The sequence below is a fragment of the Gigantopelta aegis genome, chromosome 2 (assembly GCF_016097555.1).
Source record: "Gigantopelta aegis isolate Gae_Host chromosome 2, Gae_host_genome, whole genome shotgun sequence".
Taxonomy (NCBI): Eukaryota; Metazoa; Mollusca; class Gastropoda; order Neomphalida; family Peltospiridae; genus Gigantopelta; species Gigantopelta aegis.
The window spans coordinates 33,682,901-33,707,048 of NC_054700.1; the positions used below are offsets into that span (position 1 = coordinate 33,682,901).

Genomic DNA, 24,148 nt, shown 5'->3' on the forward strand with positions numbered 1-24,148 from the left:
CTGTTTTCTTGTTCATTCATTGTCTTACTGGGTTGTTGTCCTTGCAGCAAATTGATGCTCTGGATCCATGGGAGGAACTCACCGAGCTGGGCCATCATCTGACCGACCTGCCAGTGGAGCCGCGACTCGGCAAGATGCTGCTCTACTCTGTGGTCCTCAAATGTCTCGACCCCATTCTTACCATCGTGTGTGTCTTGGCATACAAAGATCCATGTAAGTGTCTTGCCCTTATAGTGGGTTTTTTTTTTGCGGGGTTTTTCTGTATTGTTTTTTTAAAATATGATAGTGTATCTTAGGGAACCTACATGCCGTATACCATTATTAGGCAGGCTCTGGTGCAGGAGGATGGTTTTGGGGTTAAAAACTCCCTACCGCCCTGCTTTTTTTCCAATTTATTTTACAGGGAAGGAAAGGAAGGAAATATTTTTATTTAACGATGCACTCAACACATTTTATTTACGGTTATATGATATCAGACATATAGTTACGGACCACACAGATATTGAAAGAGGAAACCCACTGTTGCCACTTCGTGTGCTACTCTTTTTCGATTAACAGCAAGGGATCTTTTATATGCACCACCCCACAGACAGGATAGTACATACCATGGCCTTTGTTAGATCAGTTGTGGAGCACTGGCTGGAACGAGAAATAACTCAATGGGGCCACCGATGGGGATCGATCCTAGACCGACCGTACATCAAGCGAACGCTTTACCACTGGGCTAAGTCCTGCCCCATTTTACAGGGGAGCATTCACCTACAAACTTCACTTAACAGTCTAGACCCCTCTTGTATAACTTCCTGCACATGCACCTATTAGGTCCCTGTAACCTACTTTTCATACACCAGTAAACAATAGGAAAGTCTTGTAGGTGAATATTTTCAATACTGTTTGTGGAAGTTTCATCAAACTTGAATACCGTAGATAGTACGTTGTGGGTAAACTGGTGTGTTGCATATTATAATTTCTGCACACACACCTGTTAGATCACTATGACCTACTTTTCACACAACACTGAATATAAATGGAACTTTGTTTATTGTAGGTATCTTATGTACAGTACTATTCATTGCATGATCATTAACCGTGACATGTTAATACATCCTATGGAAATGGGTGTAACACATACCATAACTTGAACTTTGTGACCTACTTTTCAAGCCACACTAAACGTACACTTTGTTAAGTATCATAATCATAAAACTGGATGTAGTAATATATCATTTTGAAACTGGTAACAGACCTCGCCATTTAAGGGGAGTTATCACTGTGGCTCCCCGTCATTCCACCGAGACTAGTTCAAGAATAATAATTTGTAACTCCCCATAGCATGTTAATTAAACACCCAAAAAGTCCTGCAAAAGAATTAAATAACCATGCTCTGTGTGATAATATTTTAGGTGACTTCTCATATTTTAGGAAAAAAGTTAATCAGTCCTCAGTTGTCTTCACAGCTAGGTCTGTAGTAAGTTTCATATCATAATTGGGTCACTTTGACCTATATTTCACACAACAAAGAATGCAACATGAAATCTTTGTCCAGCAAAGTGGACAAAACCTCAGATAACAAAGACTACTTACAATAGTAATTAAATTTCGATACAGCTAATTCTAATGAATACGTGTTAATGTTTCAGTTACTCTGCCAACCCAGCCGTACCTGAAGAGATCAGCTGCCATGTCACGCAGGAAGTTTGCAGCTGGAACGTACAGTGATCACATGGCTCTACTGAGAGCATTCCAGGTTAGAGCATGACTCTCGTCTGACAGATTATGAATATTACTGTGTTTTAGTATGCCCAGTATATAAAGATTTATAAGAAACATTTAAATAAAATTTGTTATAGATGGCCAAATATTAACAACTTTTATAGGCTAATGTCTTATGATAATCCTAAAGTTGTATTAAATTTAGTCTAATTAGCCTGAATGCAGAGACACCAAGTCACTGTAACACAGTTATATCTGTACGTGTTATCTGTTCAATGCAGTTGTATACATTTATATAGTTATCTTCACTAACTGTTTATATCCTATATCTTTTATTGTTTGTTTGTTATGTAATATTTTATCAAATAAACTTTCTTCATCACTAAAACAAAGACTGAATAGTACATGTAATACAAGATAAATCTTTTTTTGCATGATACGGTAAGCCAGTTCACTGTTATTTTCAGGCCTGGCAGAAAGCTAGAACCGAAGGATGGGAAAGATCATTTTGTGAGAAGAACTTCCTGTCGTCGGCCTGCATGGAGATGGTTGTTGGGATGAGGTAAATAGCTTCTTTATATATCCCATTCCAGCCAGTTACTGACAATAATCATAAAGAGTAGTGTCAGCTGGATTCTTGTGAGACCTAATTTCACAATAACTATATGTTGTTAAAAAAATATTTTTATACATTCATCTTATCTCTCACCTAATTGAATTTCCACCGCCACTGCCACCACCCAAACCCATGGACTTGTTCAAATATTTCAACAGCCAATCAAGTAGCTGTAATCTTCCATTGGGAGTATGCCCATATTCAGTCTCATGATAACCTCTTCATTATGGGGGAGGGGGGGGCATTGTAGGTGAGAAGTCAAGATAATTATTGAAGTGGAGAAACTAATATTCAGGCTTTTTTTTTCAGATTAACATTAATTTAATAGTTTGTAAAATTTTGCCTTTTAATTGTGTATAAACATTGTAAAATCTAACAGGCAATCTCTTTCCCATGGCCTCTCTTTTTGTATTTGGGGAGGGGAAAGGTGGGGGGATAGTAAGCTATTCCTACCAGTATTATTCACTGACCAGGGTGTTGTTCCACGAAGCGCTCTTAGCACTAAGATAAGTACACATGTATATACAGTATTTATGCAATTACAGTTATTTTAAGGCTAAGATCGCATCATGGAAGCAGGCCCTGATCCCCAGTTGTTCTAAATTTTAGACACATTATCTGTGGTGTTTGTATTTTTCAAAGTTCTTAACACTGTGTTCTATTTCAAATGTAAAATTAGTATACTAATTATCAATTATTTTCTACTTGTATTTGACAGACACCAGTAAATAGTTTTCTTTTGTGCTGGGGTGTCACTAAACATTGTCGTTCCAGCCAGTGCACCACAACTGGTAATTCAAAGGCCATGGTATGTGCTATCCTGTCTGTGGGATGGTGCATATATAAAAGATCCCTTGCTACTAATGGAAAAATGTAGCATGTTTCCTTTATAAGACTATATATGTCAGAATTACGATCTGTTAGAGATCCAATAGCAGATGATTAATAAATCAATGTGCTTTAGTGGTGTTGTTAAACAAAACAAACTATTTGAATTCTGTGTTAACCAAACAGCCAATTTTGTTTCCAGTACTTCTTTTTTCAATTTTTCTTAGCATAGTAAACCATTCATACCAGTATTATCCACTGACCTGGTTGCTAGCTTTTATTCAAAATTTTAGACACATGTGTGATGTTTTTATTTTTCAAAGTTCTTAGCACTATTATATTATAAATGTTGAATTTATGTACCAAACTTACCTACTAATCTATACTTTCACCTGTTTAGTAGGTTTTTTTTAAACATTCATTGATTCTTGTTTGACAGAACCCAGTTGCTAGGTCAGCTGCGAGCGTCAGGCTTCGTGCGAGCTCGCGGGGGTGGCGACATCCGAGACCTGAACACCAACTCTGAGAACTGGGCGGTGGTGAAGGCGGCGCTCTGTGCCGGGATGTACCCCAACCTCGTCTACGTCCGCCGTCAGCAGGGCATTCTCGTCACACAGTCAGTGATTCTCATACCAGCAGTATTATAGTGTTATCTTCTTCTACGTTCAAACTATATAATTAATCATGCTTTAGATTTGGAGTCTCAGACTTTATGCCAAAAAATAATTTGAGGGTATGTTATATATAGAATACTAAACAAGCTTGCTATGAAGTAAGTGAACAGTTTTGGTATCTGACAAGCAAAAGCGAGTCAGTACCAACACTTTTCACGAGTTTCATACAAATGGTATGACAGACAAGCTCGTTTAGTATTTTATTTATTACAAACTAACTGCAAACAATCTGCAAAGCAGAATTAAGCAAATGTCGAGACCTACTACACATTATTTTTCTATGAATTGGGTCAGCAAGTGTTCTATGTCAACATAAGTTTAAACGATGTCACAATGATCAGCGAGATGTCGGCAATGTACAGTTTAAATTTTGGTGTGAACCTTCCAGTCAAAGAGGTGTTGAAATTCACAATAATGATGAAATTGTTGATTGGATCAGCAAAGATTGAGCTGAGTGAATGGGATTGACTAGATGCTGATATTTTGTACATAGGGCCATACAAATTAGTAGCAGTTTGATGACAGACACATACTGCAACATTGTTTTAGCTTCATACACAATAGGCCAGATATAACAGCCTATCTTATTGCAATTTCAATTCATTGCCATATTTCATAATGGTACACTTAAATTCCACTATTTTGTATAAATACGGTTAGATACGTTAATAATCTGTAAACAAAAAACTTTCAGCAGCAATTTTGCACTTAATGTTTTTTAATGTTCGAAAAAAGGATGCATCATGCACCCAGTTTATGATATAGCAAGGAGATGCAGAGTGACGTCATTCGAATACTGACGTCATTCAGATTAAAAAACTACCGTGCCAGACTGCACGTGCCAATATTAAACTAGTTAGATATTAAATATTTGAAATGTCATGAGTAAGATTTTTATGATGATGATGATGATATTAATATTTGATAAATAATGTTTGAAATATACTACTCAAAAGAATTTAAGGGTCAAAAAGTTATAACCAAATAAGTTTCAGAGTGTATTAGATTGATGATGTAAACTACACCAACAATTTAATTTATTGTTCCATATTTACAAAAAACCCACAAATAAACGTCACTGTATACAAGAAAGTCACATGACATGCTGTCAAAGTTGAAGGTTGTCAAACATGGATTTTACACATTAGAACATTTGTTTAATAGTGTGTGAATCCACCCCTGGCGCGAATACACTTGACACATCGTTGCCTCATGCTGTTGATCAGACGTCTGAAGAACTCTTGGGGAATGGCCTGCCACTCTGCCATAAGAAGTTGACCCAGATCATGAAGGTTGGCCGGAGGGGCATGGTTATCCCGAACTCTCCTGCCTAATTCGTCCCAGGCGTGCTCTATTGGGGCCAAGTCAGGCAAATATGCTGGCCAATCCATCCTGGCGATACCTTGTTGTCTGAGAAAGTCCGTTACCACCCTGGCGCGGTGGGGTCTGGCATTGTCATCCTGCAGAACTGCCCCGCCGCCAATCTGCTGAAGGCCTGGGAGAACCAACGGCCTGATAATCTCATTCAGATAGCGGATTCCATTCAGATTGCCATCCACCACATAGAGGGGGGTCCTGTGGTGGATAGAGATGCCGCCCCACACCATGATGCTGCCACCACCGAACCGGTGACGTTGTCTAACGTTAACGTCAGCGAAGCGCTCCCCAGGACGTCTGTAGACACGAACCCGACCGTCATTAAACTGGAAACTAAACCTGGACTCATCAGTGAACATCACTCGACCCCACTGAACACGTTGCCACCGCATATGAAGTGTGCACCAGTGACGTCTGGCCGTTCTGTGACGTGGTAGGAGTGGTGGTCGAACAGCCTGGCGACGGCAGCGTAGATTATTGGCTCTCAGACGATTGCGTATGGTTTGATCAGACACTCGAGTTCCAGTCGCAGTCCGCAGATTGTCACATAATCGGCGTGCAGTGGTTGTGCGTTGACGTAGAGCCATATTGGTGATGTAGCGGTCCTCTCTATTTGTAGTGCTTCGGGGTCTTCCCGAACGTGGATGATTTCGAACAGAATTCGTTGCTTGGTACCGTTGCCACAGTCGGCCAACGACACTCTGACTGACACCAAGTCTCAGAGCAACATTTCTTTGCGTATTGCCATCCTGAAGCCAAGCAATAGCCCTTCCTCGATTTTCGATAGTCAGTTGACGTCGTACCATTGTCGAATTTGGAGTGTGCACCGTACACGAACACAAGCTCCAATTATACGGAAATTCAGCATTGGGAACATGGAATACACATGCAAAGCGTGCAAATGAAGCGCTTTGTGAAAAAGCAAGTTATGGGCACTTAGCAGACCTTTCGCTTTCGCCCTAATTTACGTGCAAATGTAAGCATGTTTTCGCCATTAGAACTAGTCGACAGTGTCAATGACAGTGGATTTTAATTCATTTATGGGTTGCTTAGACCCACTTTCGTCAAAATGGAACAATACCATGCGTGACATTATGGTCTAGCTAATATAATTGACATTCAGACAATAATGTCGAAAATATCGTCTGACCCTTAAATTCTTTTGAGTAGTATATTTAATTTTGAAATGATAATAAATAATTACATGTTGAAAATAATATTATTTTTATTTTCTTCATTTTGAAATAATTCTTTGTAACTGATTTGTTGACATGTTTCAGTTTAATAAAATAAAGTTACCATTCTCCACTTTAAAGTATTTTTATAATATTTTAGTTTCCATATTATTAATACAATATTTGTGCATTTCAGAAAAGAAGCTAAAGTGCGTTTCCATGGCAGCTCGGTTTTGAGTGCTGCCCCAACCACAGACTGTTTGAAAGGCTCAGCCACTCACGGTAGAGTTGTGAAAACTCTGCCTTCTGATTGGCTGATTTATGAAGAAATGACACGCTTCAATAGATTGGCTTACATCCGCTGTTCCACTCTGCTGTCGTCGGTAGCTGTAGCCATATTTGCAGGTCCTGCCAAGCTTTCTCAAGAAGTCCTCCGACAGTCAGAGCATGGACATTCAAACCACGGTGAGTTGTCTCAAGAAGTCTTCCGACAGTCGGAGCATCGACATTCTAACCACGGTGAGTTGTCTCAAGAAGTCCTCTGACAGTCGGAGCATCGACATTTAAACCACGGTGAGTTGTCTCAAGAAGTCCTCCGACAGTCGGAGCATCGACATTCAAACCACGGTGAGTTGTCTCAAGAAGTCCTCCGACAGTCGGAGCATCGACATTCTAACCACGGTGAGTTGTCTCAAGAAGTCCTCCGACAGTCGGAGCATCGACATTGAAACCACGGTGAGTTGTCTCAAGAAGTCCTCCGACAGTCGGAGCATCGACATTGAAACCACGGTGAGTTGTCTCAAGAAGTCCTCTGACAGTCGGAGCATCGACATTGAAACCACGGTGAGTTGTCTCAAGAAGTCTTCCGACAGTCGGAGCATGGACGGTTAGTGCAGGGCTCCAACTTAAGAATTTGTTACTTATGGAAAATGTTAAATGTTTTTGCTGTAGGCAAAATGCTTACCTATGAAAATTTTGAGCCTGCCTACAGTAATTTTAAACTGGTAACCTTTGCAATAAATATAAAAAAAAAAAAAATTATCCCTTGAACCAACAACAATAATGTTTATCCAGTGGCAAACAAATGCAGTCGGTAAAGCCCCTTACCTATGGTAGTTCATATTGCAGTCGTTAAGTTCAAGGCCTGTGAGTGATCAAAGTCCCCTCTCCCCCTCATGGGAGCCACTGGACCATAATGCCCCCCCCCCCCCCCCAAAACATGAATAAAGAAATGCTTATGGACACTCCAGAACCAAGTATCAGCTGTAGTGTCAAACAAAGTGAGTTAATTGTTGTTGGTTCACGTTTAGAGCTGAATCTTATAAACAAAGTGAGTTACTTGTCGTTGGTTCACGTTTAGAGTTGAATCCCGTAACCAAAGTGAGTTACTTGTCGTTGGTTCACGTTTAGATCTGAATCCCGTAAACAAAGTGAGTCACTTGTCTGTTGTAGAGCTGCACCAGTCGGGTGTGTGTGCCGAGGAGAGCAGCGACAGTGAGAGCGAGGACAGCGAGGAGATGAAGAAACCAACGCTGCATATCGATGAGTGGCTGCAGTTCAGGATCGACCCAGAGGTAAAACTCGAAATTTTAAACAATATACAATAGTACATAGCAGTGGAAGTTCAGGATCAACCCAGAGGTAAAAAGAACCCTCCATTTTATACATGTGTTAACTATGTGACAGTTCAGGATCGACCTGAGGTAAAACTCGAGATTTATACAGAACAGTTAACTATGACGGTGAACTATTCTGATATCAAAGATGTAAAATTTGTAGTACGCAGCATAGGCAAATCCAGATGGCCAACATACTCGTGTAGTTCAATGTTAATTTGTTATACATTACATTTCAATTTTGATTATACTTCTTGTGCTGATTACATCCAATATGCTGATGTACTTGTAATGTGTTTAGTTTTCTCTTGGTGCTTGTTAATTGTCATATGTTATGTTATCATGTGTGTTCACACACAGGCTGCCAATCTGATTCTACAACTGCGACAGAAGTGGCACTGTTTGTTTCTCAGGAGAATGAGAGCACCATCCAAACCCTGGTCACAGATGGATGAGGTACGAAAATTCTCAGTCTATCCAACATCGGTAACATTAATAGTCTGTAATTAAATTATAGTTACTGCATAAACATACGAGTTGTATACATGGTTATTTACCCACGTTTAACTTTAATGTTTTGATTGACAGCCGATATTTCCGAGTGCAGAATGTGTGCAAATAATCGTGCATACCACAAGTAACTTTATTCAGTAAATGACTTGTACCATGTCCCCCTACATGACATTGCATGATGCGTTAAGAAAGTTTGGCTCGGTGACAGTTAAGATTTAAAAAGTGTGTGGATGTACAGATTTATTGCAAACTTATGTCAATGTCAAAGTGATTTAAGCATGGTACAGGCACAACAAATAATTCTGTTAGCTTTTGAGAGAGCCAGTTTATAATATTGTGAAGTAGATGTACAAAATAAAATTTTATTACATATTGTTGATTTTGTGAACCACATTTTAAGGCCTAGTCTCTATGATTTACTATAAAATAGTAAAAGACTGTTCTTAAAAAGGGGGAGTTTTCTCTAACATGACCCACCAGTTTTGTATCATATAGACGCATGTTTGTACACATCCCATACTCGGACAACATACAATGTCATACAGCTGTTTGGTCATGCAGACAGATACACAAGATTGAAAGGAAGAATAAAATTATAAAATCAGCTGTAGCAAGCAGTCTTATTTAAAGGTTGGCCTAATAGTTGTTTCTGTTTATTTTATTTCTGTTTTCCCAGTCTGTAGTGCGAGCTGTGATCAATGTGTTAACCAACGAGGAACAGTCTCTTGGCATGCAGCAACCTGCCGGGATTGGACAGCGTCCTCGACCCATGTGTAAGAATGTGTTGTATTCAGCAGCTGCTTCTTCTGCTTTACAAAATAAACATTTCTTTAATTTCAGGGAACGTTTTGTTCAGGGGCCTAATTCACTAAACTCTTGTAACTTTGCGATCTTGCAGTGCAATGCTAAAATACTTGCAAAGAGGATGCTTTGTTGTCTAGCAGAGCTTTGTGAATTAGGCCCCAGATTCAGAGAGATCCCTACACAATTTTAAAACATTAAACAGTAGTTGATAATCAATTTTCAATTGACTAAAAATATCGTTAATCAAGATTTTGAAAATAAAATTAGGCTCCCTGAATTTATAATTTTTCTTATCTAATGATTATCTTGGTTAACAAAAATGGCAGTTGAAAAAATATAAAATTACTTTTAAAATATTGAGAATATTTCTCTAAAAATGTTTTATATCTATTAAACTGTTTTGCTTTGTTTAACTTTTTGATCATACATCTATACTCAAAATGCTTACTTGTTTTCTCAGCTGCAGAAACGATCATGGCATCAGGGAGTAGCCGTGGAGTTGGAGACCTCGGTGATTATTATCCCGACAACGGCCGCTCGTTTAAGAGGTCACCGGCGACAACACCACAGAGGAAGGAGATATTGTTTAGTAAGTCTAGAAGAATTGGGGACGGGACGTAGCCCAGTGGTCAAATTCGCACCTAATGTGTGGTTGGTCTAGGATCGATCCCGATCAGTGGGCCCATTGGGCTATTTTCTTGTTACAATCAGTGCACTTGCTATTAATAGGAAAAATGTAGCAGGTTACCTGTCTAAGACTATGCCAAAATGACCAAATGTTGACATCCAGTAGCCAATGATGAATAAATCAATGTGCTCTAGTGGTATTGTTAAACAAAACAAACTTTAACTATAGAAGAACTGTTGGTATGTGAGTCTTTGGCTTTAAATCATGTGTTACAGTGTCATTAAAGTCCCTGACTTGGGTTTCCAAACTATGTACCTTTTTTATTGTGTATTGGAGCTAATAGAAACACCAGGATGGTAAGAAATACATTGGATTAGCTAAAATATGAGTATTTTGTTGTTTAATGGTTAATAGCTGTAACAGCCAACTATATTTTACAGTGCCTAATTACTATAGTTAAGGCTTTTGAAGAAAATGCTCTGGACACAATCACTGGCGAAACTAGAAGTTGCACTCATGGTGGACATGTCTAAACCATGATTGGATATGGACATGACATTTTTTTAGATTTGGATTTAAGCAGATATTGTTTTACCTTGTAATATACTTATTTTTGTCTGACACACAATACTGATGTGTATTTTTTGTGCTGGGGTGTCATTAAACATTCATTTATTCATTCCTGTTTTCACAGAAGGAAACAGTGGCGGGAAGATAGACAAATGTAGCAGTCCAGGAAACAACTCAAGAAGCAGCAGCTCCAACAGTGTGAAGAGCAGTGCGGGCAACACCCCTTGCCCCTCCCCCCAGCCATCCTCCCCTGCCAAGTTCCTGGAACCCGGGGCAACGAGCAGTCACCCAAACCGATACTTTGTGATGAAGTGTAACAACCAGAAGAATCTGGACATATCTCAGCAGAAAGGCGTATGGGCCACCACCTCGGGCAATGAATCCAAACTCAACAAGGCATTCAAGGTAATTGACACCAATAGTCCGTCCCATCCTTCAACAAAAATGTGGGGGTTTTTTGTAAATAATTTCAGTTTTGTTTGGTGTTTTGGAAATAACAAAACTATACTATTTTTGTGTGCAATTTAGAAAACAATCGTAGTAAATTTCATAGTATGAAAAAAAAGCATTCCACTTTAATAATTACCTCCTTTGAGTTCCTGGATTTGATTTTGTAACTCTTGTTAGTCCCCTACCGGTCCAACCTAAGGGAACTCTAGGTTTCCATCCATCTGCTTGTCAGTCAGTCTGTCCGTCCATCCATCCATCTGCTTGTCAGTCAGTCTGTCCGTCAATCTGTCCGTCGTTCCATCTATCTGTCCCACATAGTTTTCAGGCCTTTTTTTCATAATGCCTGAACTGAACTTTTGTGCATAGCTTTATCATGTACTGTTACAGATCCTATTTGACTTTTATGGCAATTTACCCATTTTTGACAGAGTTATGACCCTTGAACTTTGAAAATACAAACATTTGTGGTGCTTTATCATGTAGTGTTACAGATAATATTTGGACTTTCATAGTGATTTACACATTTTTCACAGAGTTATGGCCCTTGATCTTAAGGGGTATGGAAATTTGTTTTTCAGTCTCTTTTTTTTTCGCAATGCCTCAGGAGTTGTAATTTTGTGTTTAGATGAAGTTCGACTTTCATAGCAATTTATCCCTGGACCCTTGAACTTACGAGATACGAAGACAAGTTGGGCCTGGTAGGGGACATGTATTGCTTTAGCAGTACTCTCACAATGGGTTTTTTTAGAAAAAAAGAAGCTTTTTTGTACATGGGAGTTTTATTTGTCTGTTGTTTTTTCAGGATGGCAAAAATGTATTTCTGGTCTTCTCCATTCAAGGCAGTGGCCATTTTCAGGGTGTGGCATCAATGGTGTCTGCAGTTGGTAAAGAAAAGACTCCGGACTTCATGTCACCAGGTCTTGGTGGCAACTTCCAAATCAAGTGGATTAAGAAGTATGTATCATCTGTATGATGCACATAGTCTTACGCTTAATGCATAGTGAATCTTTTTTTCTATTCTTGATACCACTGGGAAAATATGGTATTTAGGCATTTTTTTGACGAGGGGGTGGAAAGGGAGAGTGGGATGAAGAGAGAGAGAGAGAGAGCAAGCGAGGGAGGGAGGGAGGAAGAGAGCACAAGTACACACTTGACTGCACGTAGTCCAACTAAACATAGTATGAAATTTTGCTATTGATGTGGCAGTACATACCATAGCTTTTGATTTAAAGCTCATGGAACACTGGTTGGGTATTTTTTACTGTACGTAATGTTTTAAAACCTTATATTGCAGTCTTCTCTGCAGCACTGAGCAGTAATATATATAGTTTAGACACACACACAGTTTTAAATTTAATTCATTTACGAACTCTGTTCTGTTCTTAATGCACTTGATGCCATTGTAGACATTTCTAACAATAATATGCCGGTGTTTTTAGAAAAACAACAGCAACAAAATTCTACTGCAGCTTTCAGTTACATTGATGTAAAAACTGCTACAAAATGGATTTGCAATGGCATCTATATACTGGGACATTACACTTTCATCTCACTGTCATCCGTATGATATGTTTGTGCTGACTGTCTGACACCCAATAGCCAACGTATAATTTTTTTTCTGAGGTGTCGCATTTATTCATTCATTCATTCATTCTGTCTGTGTTTTAAAAAATATAATCATCAATATTTGTTTGATGTGTTTGCCGTTTCAGAACGCCAATTCCATTTCAAAACACTCATCATCTGACCAACCCTTGGAATGAGAACAAGAAAGTGCAAGTCAGTCGAGATGGGCAGGTTTGTATGTCAGTATGTTTTGTTCCCTGCCCTTCCCAATTCCATTTATACAGCACACTATGTGCAGGTTTGTACTGCAATATGTTTTATTGTCGCCCCTTCCCATTCAATTTTATATGGCACTTGTAATAATTCATTATCACGATGATCAAGTACAGGATATTTTTTGTCAGTTTTTTCACATGTTCCAAATAATAGAAGCATCCCAGATATTAGCTCAGTTTTGAAAGTACTCAGTTCAGATATGCACCCAAAAGCCTGAACTACGATAGTAGTCCATATAGTAGTCCAGTCTTGAATGTTTTGTTTCGCCTTGCAGGAGATTGAACCAAATGTCGGAGAATCGCTTGTGAAGATGTGGGACAAAGCGTCAAACAATCTGAAGAGAACTCCACCAGGTCCCGGAACTAAGATCCTCCTGAAGCAGTCACCACAACAGAGACAGAAGGACGAGACTTCGCCCCGCGAACAGTTGACGCCCAAATCAAAGAGGTCAGACAGTGCCAAGAATTACGAGAGGTCTGCGCAGAGCAAGACTTCGAGACCGTCCTCAGCATCTCAGGTCGGTCAGAAGGGATACCTATCCCAGGGTCACGGTAGAGATAACAAGCCTGGGGACGTGTACGACGATCGATTAGATCACGACTTCGATTACGATCAGAGTTCAATCCACGGTTACGACCAGGAATATGATTACAGATCTGGCGACAAGTATGATCACGATTATGACCGCCGATCAAATCATGGATATGATCAGGGTCAAGCTCAGAGAGTGAGTCATGGCTACGATCAGGATTACGATCACCGATCAAATCTCGGAGATGAACAGGGTTACGACGACCGATCGGGGTATTATCGCAGTCACCATGGGCAGCAGCAGGCCTATCAGCATGGCGGCCATTTTGTGCACCATCACCAAGGCAACATGGCGGCAGCAGCAGTGTCAAACTCTCAGATGGTCGGACATCCCAGTATGGGGATTTTCAGTCACCAGAATTTCTCATCCCAGGTCGGGGCCGGTTTCGGGCCGATGTATATGACCCAGATGATGCCACAGTCATCTACCGCTGGCATGATGATGCCCACATCCCCGAGGCCGGGAATATCACCAGTCGTCATTCTTCAGAGAGGAGCAAACTCACCCGGTCAAGTTCAAGGTCATCCAAACTTCCAGAGTCATCAAGGTCACCATGGTTATGGAGGAGGTGCTTACCATTAGCTGTAGTGGATGGTGGTTTACACATGAGCAGGGTGGAGGTGGGTGGTTGGGGAGTGATTGTATGAGGCATCAGTCTCTTAAGTTTCAGGCAAATATGGCCATAGTGGTAAATATTTTTACCAATTACATAATGAAAACTGGGGAGAATGGATTACAAAATTTCATAATCAAGCTCGTTTGGGCAGAAAATGTGCCATCCTCATTTTGAAATAAGCCACCCATCCTTGTATGCCTTTGTGTTTACCCATTATAATGTGATGATGTAAGTCATAGCAGACACTGAAGAAGAAATTCCAACGTGTTTAGATCAGTGTAATTTAATGTCTGCTGCAGTGTATTTCCAATGACCGAAACTTGTTTCTGTGATTACTTGGCTACACATGTCCAACTGAAGCTTTCAATGTTAAGGGAAGAAGAGGTCTTTTTCAATGGAAGAATCTTAAGTTGGAATTGCATTTCTGCATTTGAAACAAAGATGCCTCTATGCAGAAATGTAAACACATTTCTGTTAAAAGAAATGTGCATTGTTATTTGACAAGCAAATGCAGTTTATTTATTTATTTATTTATTTGTTTGTTGAAATTTGTTTATTATTGTTGTAAGTTGTTTAGTATATTATTATTCCTAATGTTAAATCAATGCATGTCTTTTGAAACTGTTAACAATGATTGAAGGAGTATTATTCTTGAAATATGTTTGTTTTAAATGAATTGAAATGAAGTAAAACTCTAGTTGGAGCTTCAGAAGTAAAACTCTAGTTGGAGTAATTAAAAAAACATCAGTTAATAAATTACAACTTTACAATAATAAAATAAGAAGAAAGGTTTAAATAGTTTTGAACACAGTGCAGATATTTTTACTATTTTCATATAAAAATTAAAATAAGACAGAAGTTACTTTGCAAGCTTAATGTTTCAAGTTTCATTGAGGGATTTGGCAACTCTACCCCCCCCCCCCCCCTATTCAGCCCTTGAATTCATCCTGTGTCCATCTGTTGTATATTTTTGTTATGTTACACTGCTGTTTCTTTGGTTATTTTTTGGGGGACTAAATGTAGCCCAGCGGTAAAGCACTCGCATGATACGCTGTTGGCCAAAGATTGATCCCTGTCAGTGGTCCCATTGGGCTATTTCTTGTTATTGCCAGTGCCACATGACTGGTATATCAAAGGCTGTGGTATGTGCTATCCTGTCTTAGAGATGGTACATATAAAATATATTTTGCTACTAATGGCAAAATGTAGCGGGGTTTTTCTCTAAGACTATAATGTAAAAATTACCAAATGTTTGACATCTAATAGCTGATGATTAATAAATCAATGTGCTCTAGTGGTGTCATTAAACAAAACAAACTTCTTCTTAACTTTGGCTGTTAGAAATCTAAAATTTTGTTAATGTGATATTTGGTCCAGATATTTAGAGAAGAAGGTAACAGCCCCATATAGGTAACTCCTACTGAATGGCAGCAGTGCATCTTTAATATGAACTGTTATACAGACAGAATAGCATACACCATAGCCATTGATATACAGTGAAACTCCCCTAAACCTCGGGACACACATGGGACCAAGTAAAAAATCCAGTTTTAAGAGGTATCCGGTTTAGAGAGGTTATGATTATCTTCTGTACAGATATTTAAAAAGGGGCCATGAAATATCCAGTTTTGAGAGAATTCTGGTTTACAGAGGGTCTGGGTTTGAGAGGTTTCACAGTACTAGTAGTTGGACACAGGTTGGAATTGGAAAACTTAGTGTGTTCACCAAGGGGGATCAATCCTGTGACCCATCTCACCTCAGATGAATACGCTACCACCCCCACAACCCCCACACCACACCAATACTGTTGGAGGAATAAACGTACCACTTTTTTGTTTCAGTATTAAAATATATAGAAATCTTAAAGGTGTAGACTTTAATTTCATCCAGTGAATTATGTGGACATTAAGTTTTGTTACATAATCTACAAACCTGTAACACATCTGGATAATGTAATGGAGTGAAAGTAAATGCTGTGATATTTACATGTGCAAATATTGTCTCAAAATAGAATAGAGGTTGGTTGATAACCGTTACGTTTGAGAGGTACATGCATTTTTAGAAATATGAAAAATGTATTTCAGGGTATTACAAAACCCAGGACGACCATAAAACAGTGGATGTATGAAAATTAATATTCTAAATTATATGGAGATAACTTATAATTTAAATTATCAAAGCTGTTTTAATAAGAAGGAAATGTTTTATTTAACGACACACTCAACACATTTTATTTACGGTTATATGGTGTCGGACATATGGTTAAGGACCACACAGATATTGAGAGAGGAAACCTGCTGTCGCCACTTCATGGACTATTCGATTAGCAGCAAAGGATCTTTTATATGCACTATCCCACAGATAGGATACCACATACCACATCCTTTGATATACCAGTCGTGGTGCACTGGTTGGAGCGAAAAAAAGCCCAATGGGCCCACCGACGGGAATCGATCCCAGACCAACCGCGCATCAAGTGAACGCTTTACCACTGGGCTACATCCCGCCCACCAGCTGCTTTAATAGTGAAAAATATGTTGTAGTGCTTAAAAACCAGCATCTGTCATTTCTTTTTGATTGATGGAAATGTATTTCTGAAACAATTGTAATTTTTTTTTTTTTTATGACAGCACATGAGTCATCCTTTACTAGTTTTAGAGGCATCCTATGATTAGAATTTTTAATTGCTTTGAATTTTACATAGTGTTTTTCATATCGTGAATTGGAAAAATAGTACACATGAATGGGAAAATAGTACAAAACAAAAACAAGCTACTGTGATCTATATTACATTTGTGGACAAGTAAATTTATGGGTACCGCATACATGAACATTTAAATATTTTCCACACATTTGCATCCTTTTAGGGATGATAATGACAAGATTATGATGATATTTATTTTCTTCATTTTCATATTCATCTAATCGTCAACAACAACAAAACCTAGACTGCCTTTCAAGATTAAAGGATTCTTTTGGGGGGAGGGGTGTGAAAAACAAATGTTGCTGCTCCTACGAGTGACCTGTTATGCTTTTTCACAGCACATACCATGATATTTGAAATACATATTACACCCAGTATTCATTCATTTGATATACTGTTACATGTCTTACTGCACTGGTGTACAAACTAGCTTTATTACACATGTAGTTACGAGCTACTATTCAGCAAACTAAATTCAAAATTAAGCTTTAGCTCCCCCTTTCTTTTTCCATGAACTGTTCCAAAATTGCGCCAAAATTATTTCAAGAATTTGCGCAATCTTTTACTTTTTGACTTGATCCTACAGGATATTCAAAATTCAATAGCACCAAGAATGTCCCTGCCCACTACCGACCCCGGGCAGGCTGCTGGTGATCTCTTGCACTTGCCAGCATGGGCAGTCCCCTCCTCTGACCCACCTCAACTCTTTTCCTGTCCTAGATGGAAGAGCCATTTTACATGAATGTAAAGTTTATGTCCATGAAATAATTTTCATTTGTCAGTGTCATTTACTAAAGTTTGTAACAAATGAAAATGAATTCATTTCACATGTAAACTTGATACAAAATGGAAGCTTGTTTATTATTACCCATATGGGCTCAAATAACTGGATAATATATATATATATTTTTTGTTGATAATTGCACAGTGTGCGGATTGCTTCTGCAGACACTGATTGGCTAGCTTGAAAATTATGATGCTTAGTTGGTTGTTCAGCTCGGCTAACTCTTCCCTTTCATTCATTTAATGATTTCCATTCATGAGTCAGATTACACATGCTACATGTATATACTATCTACAAAGGTCTATAGGAAGACTTTGACTCATTTCTTTCATAAACATGAAATTGTACATCTGATAAGCAGCAGCTTTAATAGCCTAGAAAAAATATTATTTCTAATGCAACCAAAATCATATTATTTTGTACTGTAAACAATGGGTAGTAAAAAGAACATTGTTATACTATGACGTCACTTACATTATGTCATGTAATGTAGGTAAGGTTTATGTGATGTAATGGCTGATGGATTTGTTTTAGACAGCACAAGGATTTTTATATTAAAACCAGTTACAAGAGACAATGGGTTTTAAAGAAAATAACCAACTCTCTACAAGGAGTTACAAATTTATCCTGCAATTCCTTGTTGCTCGTTATTTATTCTCTAAATATACTATAGTTATACTGTATAAAGATAGGCTATGTAAATTGCAGGGGCCAGTTGTTCAAAGAATGGTTAAGCTGACCATAGGCTTTTATAAATATCTATTTTTAGATATATTTGGAATGTAATATATGTAATAATTATGGGATATTGGATGAGCTTCCATTTCGTATGATGTTTGTGTCCCGAGTGAAATAGTTTTCAGTTGTCACAAGCTTTAGCGAGTGACATTGAGAATTGTTTCACAAGGGACACAGACGTGGTGCGGGGTGGTGGCGAGTTGAATACCCTATTTATTACCCATAATCGATCTTAATTTATATCACTCAACTCGCTTGGTTGGCATTCATGTAATGTGGTAGTGCACTAATTGATGACATGTACCAAGATATTTTTAACCATATGACATTGTGTAATAATTTATGTTTCTATTTTGTGTTGTTTCCAAAACAGCTGGCTAATTGTTTGAACAATTCGTCCCAAAATATCAATATATGAGTGCTTGTATATATGGGCTTATGGCCTTACATATAATAAAATAATTGAATTAAAACTGCTGATATGTATATGTAATTAAACTGTTCATATTATCTTTTGACAGGGAGGAGGGCCAGATTTAACTTGGACTTCAAATGATTGATGTTAAAATATTAACTAGTTTAAGATTTGTTTTGTTGTTGATGACTTCACACAATGTTTGTGATAAACTATTTTTAATAAATAATTGTTGTTTGATGTCTTATGTTGTCTTGATGTTAGAGAGTTTATCATTTTCAGATTTATAAATGTATGTATATTGGAGTTTTAAACCCTTTGTTAGTCAACATTTGAAGGTGGCAGTAGCTAATAAGCACATGTTGTGGTCAGGTGGTGGTCAGTGGAACTGACCAATATATACTGTGTAGTTGTAATGACAGGTCAATATTGCTGTCAGTATTTACTTGTTAGTTTTCATAAAATAACAGTACATCCATGCCTGTTCTGCATTTTGTGTCAGGATTGTATTGTGTTATGTGTGAATTTTGTATCAGGATTGTATTGTGTTATGTGTGAATTTTGTATCAGGATTGTATTGTGTTATGTGTGAATTTTGTATCAGGATTGTATTGTGTTATGTGTGAATTTTGTGTCAGGATTGTATTGTGTTATGTGTGAATTTTGTATCAGGATTGTATTGTGTTATGTGTGAATTTTGTATCAGGATTGTATTGTGTTATGTGTGAATTTTGTGTCAGGATTGTATTGTGTTATGTGTGAATTTTGTATCAGGATTGTATTGTGTTATGTGTGAATTTTGTATCAGGATTGTATTGTGTTATGTGTGAATTTTGTATCAGGATTGTATTGTGTTATGTGTGAATTTTGTATCAGGATTGTATTGTGTTATGTGTGAATTTTGTACACATTGAAAAAAATATTCTTCTTATGTTAACATTTATAATATTCAAGCTCACTCTGTGGTCTGAAAGTTTTGATCCACCTTGGGGGATCCAGTTTTTCCTATTCCAGCTATTGTCCCATGACCAGGATAATAAAGATCATGATATGTGCCATTCTGTCTGTGAGCAGGCACATACATGTATGAATAAAATATTCCTTGCTGCTAGCTGGTAGGAGTAGCCTATGTGGCAGCAGTGAGTTTCATCTTTCAGTCCAGGTCCCCGTTCCACGAAGCGATCTTTGCCCAAAGATCAACTTAAGTGCATAGGGTAGCTATGCACCTAAGTTAATCTTTAGGGCTAAGATCGTTTCGTGGAACGGGGCCCCGATCAGGCCCCATCCTTATAAAACTTGTAAAGTCTTTACTCAATGATTTTGTAAAGTCTCCAGACTTCAAAAAAGGAAGGAAATCTTTTATTTAACGATGCAGTCAGCACATTTTATTTATGGTTATATGCCGTCAGACATATGGTTAAGGACCACACAGATATTGAGAGAGGAAACCCACTGTCACCACTTCCTGGGCTATTCTTTTGAATTAGCAAGGGATCTTTTATATGCACCATCCTAGAGACAGGATAGTACATACTACAGCCTTTGTTACACCATTCGTGGAGTACTGGCTGGAATGAGAAATAGCCCAATGGGCCTACCGACGGGGATCAATTCTTGATCGACCGTGCATCAGGCAAGCACTGTACTACTGAGCTACGTCCTGCCTCCCCCACCCCACCCCCCCATACTTCAATTACATGTATATGATAGTTGTATGGATGAGACCATTAAAGCCTTCAGTCCAGACTTTCCAATAACCGTATGTTAAATGCCAAATTGCAGTAGCCTGAAATGGTTTTTCCAGTTCTATAATTTAAAAACATTATCCAGCAGTGAATCATATCCTCTACCACTGATTTAACCACTAACTGGAGTGTGAGTGTTTTTTCTTGTAGTCTAAGGTCGACGACAGTCACTTTTGTGACCCTTGTTTTGGCTTCGTACACAATAAATAAAACATAGCCAATGGTAATTTATTGATATGATATATTTGACAAAAGGTAAACAACGTTGTCTACTTGTTACAGAAATTTTACAGGGGTCAAGATTAGTAGACCAGTTTTTATTTTAATGTGGCAAAGCATTGAAATAATACAGCTAATTTTGAATTTGAATTACATCAGTATTCCAATGACACTTACAATAACACTAAGCTGGGTACATGATGTTTCCATATTAAGAATGCTGGAAAAATTCCAATGCAAAATTGCTATTGAATTTATTTTATTTTTGAACATTACTAATGTACCTGAACGTGTTTGAAGAAAATCTTGTGATTAAAAAATTGTACCTTTTACGAAATATGGATTTCAATTGAAATTACATTAAGATATGCTATATTTATTGTGTATGAAGCCAAAACGGTGCGAAAAGTGGTTGTCATCGACCTTAGTTTGCCCTTGCCTCTTCCCACCACTGGTATATCAAAGGCCATCGTATGTGCTGTCCTGTCTGTGCATATAAAAGATAATGCTGCTGATGGAAAAAATGTAGCTGCTTTTCTCGGATAATTGTCAAATGTTTAACATCCAATATCTAATGATTTATAGATCTATGTGCTCTAGTGGTGTCGTTAAACAAAACAAACTTTAGCTGAAGACTGAATTACTAAATGATTGACATTTTGTATCCGATGGTTTATAAATCAGTGTGCTCTAGTGGTGTCATTAAACAAAACAAACTGAAGACTGTTAGAATTACTAAATGTTGGTCTTCCAGTAGCTGATGATTTATAAATCAATGTGCTCTAGTGGTGTCATTAAACAATGTCAGAATTTTCATTTCATTTCAACCTATTTTCAGGTTCAAGCATGCTGTCCTGGGCACACATCTCAGCTATCTGGGCTGTCCGTCTAGGACAGCGGGTTAGTAGTTAGTGAGAAAATAGTGTGTGTAGTGGTTTAAAACTCCCTCTGGGTGGGAGCCGGTACCGGGCTGCCAACCCAGTACCTACCAGCCTTATGTCCAATGGCTTAACCACGCCACCACCGAGGCAGGTATGTCAGTATTATTAAATGTTTGACATTCAGTAGCTGATGGTTTATAAATCAGTGTGCTCTAATGATGTCATTAAAAAAAACAAAGTTTTAATTGAAGACTGTGTTAAAATTACGGAATGTTTGACATCCAGTAGCTGATTGTTTGTAAATCAGTGTGCTCTAGTAGTGCCGTCAAACAAAACAAACTTCAGTGATGAACCTATGACACTATGTTTGCATCATGATAAACACTGAACCTCGAGTTACGGCATGATAACGGCTAAAGTAAACACAGATACCAGTAATAGCATGTGCAGTCTTTGTGTTGATCAGGTGTTCGGCTTGTTCACTTCCGTGCTGATATATCACACTATGATTTGGGCACACATCTTCAAGGACGTCGCCAAAAATCTCTGAAATGCGTTTATTTTTATAAGTCGGGGCATGGGATTTTTAATCCAGATACCGACTCCAAACCCTGAGTGAGTGCTCAAGGCTCAATGGGTAGGTGTAAACCACTTGCACCGACCAGTGATCCATAACTGGTTCAACAAAGGCCATGGTTTGTGCTATCCTGCCTGTGGGAAGTGCAAATAAAAGATCCCTTGCTGCTAATCGGAAAGAGTAGCCCATGTAGTGGCGACAGCGGGTTTCCTCTCAAAATCTGTGTGGTCCTTAACCATATGTCTGACTAACCGTAAATAAAATGTGTTTAGTGCGTCATTAAATAAAACATCTCTTTCTTTCTTTGTTTTTATAATGAACTAGTAACATTCACTTCACTAAAAATGAGCTGAAATTCACATCATCTTAGGGGTGGGATTTAGCCTAGTGGTAAAGAGCTTCCTGATGTGCAGTCTGTCTAGGATCAATCCCAGTCAGAGGACCCATTGGACTATTTCTCGTTCCAGCCAGTGCACCATGGCTTGTATATCAAACACAAAGGAACGTTCTATCCTGTCTGTGGGATGGTGCATATAAAAGATCCCCTTGCTATTAATAGAAAAATATAGCAGGTTTCTTCTCTAAGATTATGTCAAAATTACCAAATGTTTTGATGATGATTAATAAATAAATAAATGCGCTCTACTCTAGTGTGTCGTTAAACAAAACAAACTTTTCTTTTTAGATCATCTTGTAACAGAATGTTAGTACAGATAATAACAAAGTAAAAATCCAATAATTATAAAGAAGCTGTTGCAGATCAATTTTACAACAGCTTTTTTTTTAATTTCGATGTCTGGAGTACCAGCTCCCACATTGAATGAAGTTTGTTTTGTTTAATGACACTACTAGAGCACATTGATTTATTAATCATCGGCTATTGGATATCAAACATATACCAGTTGTGGTGCACTGGCTGGAATGAGAAATAGCCCAATGCACATAGAATGAGAGTTAATGGCTCAGTGTGTATGTTTGAGGCCAATACATTGATCTCACTCTCTCACTCTCTCTCTCTCTCTCTCTCTCTCTCTCTCTCTCTCTCTCTCTCTCTCTCTCTCTCTCTCTCTCTCTCTCTCTCTCTCTCTCTCTCTCTCTCTCTCTTTCTCTCTCTCTCACTCTCACTCTCTCTAACAATCCAGCCATCAACCCATCCTTAATTTGATACAGTGGCGGGATATAGCCCACTGGTAAAGTGCTCGTCTAATGTGCAGTCCGTGTAGGATCAATCCCCATTGATGGGCCCTTTGAGTTATTTCTCATGCCAGCCATGCAGTGCACCACAAGTGGTATATATCAAATGCCATGGTATATGCTATCCTGTCTGTGGGATGATGAATATAAAAGATCCTTTGCTATTAATGGAAACTAACAGGTTTCCTCTTAATATTATATGTAAAAAAAAAAAAAAAAATGTTTGACATCCAATAGCCTATGATGCATAAAAATCAGTGTGCTCTAGTGTTGTCACTAAACAAAACAAATTTTAACTTTTAACATTAATGTGATACAATCACAAAATTCCAGTTAAAATGAAAGTGGACCGCTATCACATTGTTATCTGAACTACGTTCGCTGATTTTGAAATAGTGTACTTAGTAAGCTGAATCATACTTTAACTTAAATGTGTACAAACACTGATAGACTAAGATATTAATACACTAATCATAATAGCCAAGGGAGATAAGTAAGGAGAAGACTTATTCCAGCATCCTGAGATTGCAGTTTAAAATGCAACAGAGGTAAAAGTCCACTCAACACATGATTGCAGAAATCTGTTGGTTATTGTGAACACAAGATGAAACCAAGACCAAAACAAATTCTTTAATCAGGTATTTCAGTGTTGTTTTTTTAATTGTTTATTTACTTGTCTGTTGACCACAGCTTTACATCCTAATTATAGGAGCAGATCCAAAGGAGTGGGGAGGGGGGGGGGGGGTATGCATCCCACTCTCCAATGCTGTGTTGTCATTGATTATGAATTTTCATTTTAGACAAATTGCAAAATTACTTAAAATTTATTCCAACAAGGGCCATTTCCTAATTTGAAAAAAAATTGGGATCCTCTCTC

General features: G+C 38.2%; 1 protein-coding gene across 3 annotated transcripts in view; it reads left to right on the forward strand.

Moving 5' to 3' along the window:
- LOC121384074 (3'-5' RNA helicase YTHDC2-like) overlaps positions 1–14,732 on the forward strand; it is a 43,766-nt gene extending 29,034 nt beyond the window's left edge. For all 3 annotated transcript variants that reach the window (XM_041514298.1, XM_041514307.1, XM_041514315.1), the window contains 13 exons: positions 48–213; positions 1,641–1,747; positions 2,181–2,275; positions 3,597–3,773; positions 6,580–6,848; positions 7,836–7,957; positions 8,360–8,455; positions 9,189–9,285; positions 9,777–9,905; positions 10,639–10,919; positions 11,767–11,918; positions 12,677–12,761; positions 13,081–14,732. In XM_041514298.1, coding sequence (XP_041370232.1) covers positions 48–213; positions 1,641–1,747; positions 2,181–2,275; positions 3,597–3,773; positions 6,580–6,848; positions 7,836–7,957; positions 8,360–8,455; positions 9,189–9,285; positions 9,777–9,905; positions 10,639–10,919; positions 11,767–11,918; positions 12,677–12,761; positions 13,081–13,980 — 2,676 coding nt within the window. In that variant the 3' untranslated portion in view covers positions 13,981–14,732. The remainder of the gene's footprint in view (positions 1–47; positions 214–1,640; positions 1,748–2,180; positions 2,276–3,596; positions 3,774–6,579; positions 6,849–7,835; positions 7,958–8,359; positions 8,456–9,188; positions 9,286–9,776; positions 9,906–10,638; positions 10,920–11,766; positions 11,919–12,676; positions 12,762–13,080) is intronic.
- The last annotated feature ends 9,416 nt before the right edge of the window (positions 14,733–24,148 follow it).